This window comes from Tympanuchus pallidicinctus, unplaced genomic scaffold, assembly GCF_026119805.1.
Source record: "Tympanuchus pallidicinctus isolate F22 unplaced genomic scaffold, pur_lepc_1.0 scaffold15, whole genome shotgun sequence".
Taxonomy (NCBI): Eukaryota; Metazoa; Chordata; class Aves; order Galliformes; family Phasianidae; genus Tympanuchus; species Tympanuchus pallidicinctus.
This window is the reverse complement of record NW_026294669.1, coordinates 1265010-1270000: the sequence shown is the minus strand read 5'-3', so window position 1 is coordinate 1270000 and position 4991 is coordinate 1265010. Positions and strand designations below refer to the sequence as shown.

At 56.5% G+C, this 4991-nt stretch overlaps 1 protein-coding gene across 1 annotated transcript; it reads right to left on the bottom strand.

Annotated features, from left to right (window-relative positions):
• Positions 1 to 3966: 3966 nt before the first annotated feature.
• RPRM (reprimo, TP53 dependent G2 arrest mediator homolog) lies at positions 3967 to 4389 on the bottom strand. The gene has a single exon (XM_052675240.1). It carries the CDS (start codon positions 4387 to 4389, stop codon positions 4036 to 4038), a length of 354 nt encoding a protein of 117 aa, XP_052531200.1. The 3' UTR covers positions 3967 to 4035.
• Between the last annotated feature and the right edge of the window lie 602 nt (positions 4390 to 4991).

Here is a 4991-nt window from a genome sequence, read left to right as displayed (position 1 = left end):
GGCATTTTTCCTTCTGTCTGCAATGTCAGTGATAAACAGGAAATGAAGGCAGCTAAAATGAAAGCAAGAAACGGATGCACTCTGAGCAGATGCTGACACAGGACATGAGCACAGAGCAGTGCCTGGTGCAGGGCAGCCTGGCTCCCATTGGGCATGAGAAGCCCAGAGAGCAGCAGGGCCCAGCAAGACCCAACCTGCCTATGCTAGAAGAAAGGACATAAACGTGATAGATGACTTTGTGTATTTTTCATATCATGTGCTCATGACACTTTTTTTCCATGTGCTAAAAATACCTTCCATAGCTACAGAATGGGTCCCCAGCGGCTCATGGCCAGGCTGATGGATACGCTTCGCCCTGAGCCAGCCCAGCTCCCCCCAGTTCCTTCCCTTGGGATCTACCCAGCTACAAGCACTCTATTATTTGGCATTAAGAATAATACAGGTGAGCCACAAGAGGAACTGATCCCCTAGATCCATAGCAGAGGATGAGCTGCATGGCCTCCAAGGTCGCTCGCTCTGGGTTTAAGTGCAGGAGGAAAGAGTGAAGATGGAGCTGCTGAAAGTGCATGTGGGTGTGCATCATCCTCACCCAAGCAAGCACTGGTGCCTCAGCTTCCCATGGATACCATTGCTTGCTTGGAAACCCACTGTTTTCCCAGACATGGGCATTACTTGAAGTCCCGATTCACCAGGAACTTGTTGAGCATCACAGAGCTGCTCACAGTGCTTTCCCATGCTGTCCATTCCTTGCTGCTTGCTGGCTTCTCTTGTCTTTTGTCCAAGAGCCCCACGTTGCCATTTCGGTGCTGGGAAGTGTTGGTGCAGAGGAGGTGGGAGCAGTGCAGTGCTGGGCTGGCTGCGGGGAGCTGGCTGCAGCCCTGGGCACACTGTGGTGTGCTTGTGGAAAGTGAGCAAGTTTAAATCCTCATTATGGAGGGGATGCTGCTGCATTATGATATCAAAGAGCTGGGAGATGTGAGGTCCCTCGGGGCCGCGCATCACTGTCTGCTGAAATCAATGCAGCAGAAGGAACCGTGCACGCACAGATATGGGAGTGAGGTGAGATGCTGTGGTTCATTCCTTAATGGTATGTGATAAGGGCTCAGAGCCTGTGTGTTTGGAGGGGTCTGCCCACCTGGATGTGAGCTCGAGTGTCCGCAGGGGATGCTTCCGTAGAGTCATGGCCTGAATGGGAACCCCACATCATACAGATCTCAGCTGCACCTTTCCAGCACTGTTTATTATTAAGAAGGTGTGGGAAGCATACAATTAAAATTGTGTGGCCATCGAGAGGGATTGAGCCTGAGCACCTCCAAAGAGTTATCTAAAGGCAATTGCAGCTGCCAGTGAGTTTGTAATATGCGTATCTCTTCTAAAGCATTGAACACCACTGGCTGAGGGGAAGTGGCTAAGGTACATCCTGGTCTTTGTTCTGGGATATTAGTGCACATTTTGAGCTGAAAGAGTGAAATCCATTATCTCATATTTCCCAGCCTGCTATCCCAGCCAGCTGGAAGCAAAGGAGACTGCTTGTGAGTCAGGGATGTGCAGACCCAGGAGGATGCTCTGTAGATGGGCAGCAATACGGAGCTCTGCCCGAGGCTCTGTTGCATGGGCACCTCTTGGACACTGCTTTCACCCAGGCAAAATTGCTGTGCAACCTTTGAGAGAGTAAAGCACGCCAGATGTGCACCAGCCTAAGGTGAGGCTGCTCCAGCCCTGCTTTGGGGGAGTTGGGATCATGCTTTTTAATTTGCTGCATCAGTAGCTGATGTTGTGCAGCTGAGGATGCTCTGCCCATGGAGGTGCTCAGGGCTGTGCTGGATGGGGCTTTGGGAACCCAGTCTGCAGGTGTCCCTGCCCTCAGCACAGACTGGGGCCAGAGGGGTTTGAAGGTCCCTTCCAAACCAAACCACATCACCATCCTACAGTTCTCAATGAGTGACCATGAAAGGAATTACCCCAGCTGTCCCTCTCTGGTTGGGGCTGTATGGATTTTGGAGCTCGTTGACTCCAAACCAGCCATTGAAAGGCTGCAGGGATGCCCTTCTGCAAAGCCCCCCTGAGCCAATGGCCATCACAGGGCCCCACACACAATGGAGAGCTCACACCTGTCTGTACCAACCAAGGGCCACTCAGCCCAACCACTGCCCCTCTGGGAATGCCACGAATGGAAACATTACAGAGGAACCAGAATGCTCATCACTGAATCACCCCTTGGATGGTGATAAAATCAAGTGCATTCTACCAAGGACAAGCACAAAGAAGTGGCTTGGTTGTCAGTATTGCCTTGAAGCTAACCGTGATATGACAGGATCCTCCTCTGGGGACTCCTCTGCTCTGTCATAGGAGCTGGTGTGGCTTTGGCCATCCAACACCCAATGCTTACCAATGGATTGGAAGTGATGGGCTGACAGCACTGCTACAGAGCCAGGACTTTACCATCCCTCAGATTTACAGCATTGGAAAAAACTGTGGCTTCTGGCAAATGTTAATTAAAACTTCTTACACTTTGCTGTAATTAATAACGAACACTTAATGAATCTAGCCCTCAAGCAGTGCTCAGGTACGCAGTGCCCTGCTAGCAAGGCAGGCTACAGAGCAACTGCACTGCATTACCACCAAGTGATGCGAGTTAACAACTTGGAGGTGTTTTGTAATCAGCAAAACATCCCTATTACTGTATTATTAAGTGCTGCATTATCCAGCATTAAGGGGTAAAGAAGGGAGGAGAGCTTTGGTTACGTTTCTTCCCACTGTTTCAGTCGATGGATTGCTCAGTAACATTTCCTTTGATTTAATGACAAATTCCACAGCATATTTGTTCCCAGGAGAACAGGCAGATCTGTTCTTTTTCTTTCCCTTAAATGAGTACACAGCTGAGATTTCTGCACATCTCAGGGAATTACACCACATTGCGAAATCCTGCTTGGTTTCATTTGCTACCAAAAGTTTACTTTCTGTCTGGAGGCTGCCTCAGGCTCCAGCTGGATTCCACTTCCCAGCCCAAAAAGGACCTAAGCCCCGGCGCTCGTTGTAAATGCTACATTTCATAGAATCACAGGATGGCCTGGGTTGCAAAGGAGCACAACGCTCACCCAGTTCCAACCCCCTGCTGTGTGCAGGTCGCCAACCAGCAGACCAGGCTGCCCAGAGCCACGTCCAGCCTGGCCTTGAATGCCTCCAGGGATGGGGCATCCTCGGGCAGCCTGTTCCAGTGCCTCACCACCCTCTGGGTGAGACTGTTCCCTTTAGCCACGAACCATCAAAGAGGAAACTTCTCTCAGCATCTCCTGCCGATGTCTGTAATGATTTGTGCTCTGATCAGCCCGGGATAAGCCGAGGGACAACGGGGCAGCTCCAAAACCCCGCTGCTCCGGCAGGAAGCTGCCCGGCCCGGAGCGCTGCTGCGGCACAGTAGGGGTGCCGGGGATCGGATCCCTCCCGCACCCTTTCCCAGTGCTTCTGCCGCGTCCGCTGCTCCTACAGCAAATGTGGCCGCATTGATTTCTGGCTGGCAACCCTGGGGGATGTGACAAATAGCTCTGTCAGCCTCTCACAGAAAGATGCTATCCCTATGAAGGAAATGGACGACGGAATAAAAAATTTATCAGGGCGTAAATATCTCCCCCTTAAACGCGGCTGTAAGAAGTCACCTGTTGGCGAGGCTTTCGGCTGCGTTAATAAAAAGCGTTGGTGCCGCTGGCCTGGATGGGCAGCACGGGTCTGGCTAGGATGGGCAGCACGGCCATTTGCGGGGCCGGACGGGACCCGCCGCATCCCGACCGCTTCGCGGAGCCGCCGTCGCCTCCCGCTCCCTCCCGCTTCCCCGGCCGCGATCAGCCCTGCTCTTAACGCGAAGGAAAAGAGCAGCCCAGACCTGTTGCCATCAGAGCGCGTTTTACTTCGGCACCGCGGCTCTCCCCGCACCTCGGGGCCGCGGCGCCGCTCGGAGCGGGGCGCGGACGGGCGCGGGCAGCGCTGCGGCGGAGCGCTCCGTGCGGGGCCGCCTCGTCGGGGCGCGGGGAGCGGCGCTCAGTACGGTCCCACCACCACCGCTTCCACCTCCTTGGACGGCCGCCGGTCCTTCACCAGAAAGTTGATCATGCCCTCGGACTTGATGAGCAGGTTGCAGCCGAGGAAGAAGATGCCGAAAACGACGGTGAGAGCCAGGACGCACATGACGGCGATCTGCACCACCCGCATGATGTAGAGGCTCCGCTCGTCCGCCGCCGCCGCTGCCGCCGCCGCTCCTCCGCCGCCGCCGCCGTCGGTCACCGCGGAGGCGGCCGTGCAGCAGCGCAGCGCCCGCTCCAGCTCCAGCGCCGCGCTCCCGGCGCCCGCCACCAGCCCCGCCGCCGCCGTGCCGCCGCCCGCAGAGCCGTTCATCCCGCCCGGCCGCCCCGCCGCCTCCGCCGCCGCATGCAGCGGGCCGGGCCCCGCCGAGCCGAGCCGAGCCCCGCCGAGCCCCGCCAAGCCGCGCCGATGCCCGCTCCGCCCGCCCCGCCCGGCCCCGCCCGGGGGGGTGGCACCGGGACTCGGGGTGGGGGGAGAACGGGTTTCTGTGTCGGGGTTTGAGGGCTGCGTGTGCGGGAGAGGGATGCGGAGGAGGGCTTGTGGAGACGGGGCGGAGGGTTTCGGGGATGGGGCTTAAAGGAGAGAGTTCTGAGGGTGGGCTTCTAAGGGGTGGGGTTTGGGAGGGACGGGCTGGCACAGGTCGGACTTGGAGGAGCGGTGTTTTGCGGGTTATTTTGCTTTAGGAAGGAAGTTTTAGGATTGCACGGGCAGACGGTGATGGGACGGGCGGGAATGGCTTTAAACTAAAAGAGAGGAGATTGAGGTCAGATGTTAGGGGGGAATTGTTTATTCAGAGTGCAGTGAGGCCGTGGCGCTGCCCAGAGCTGTGGTGCCCCATCCCTGGAGGTGCCCCAGGCTGCGGATGGGCCCTGGGCAGCCTGAGCTGGGGGCAGCCAGTCCACGGCAAGGCTGGG

Excerpts from the sequence above, each read along its gene's own strand:
- RPRM (XM_052675240.1), bottom strand. The coding sequence starts at position 4,389 with ATGAACGGCTCTGCGGGCGGCGGCACGGCGGCGGCGGGGCTGGTGGCG.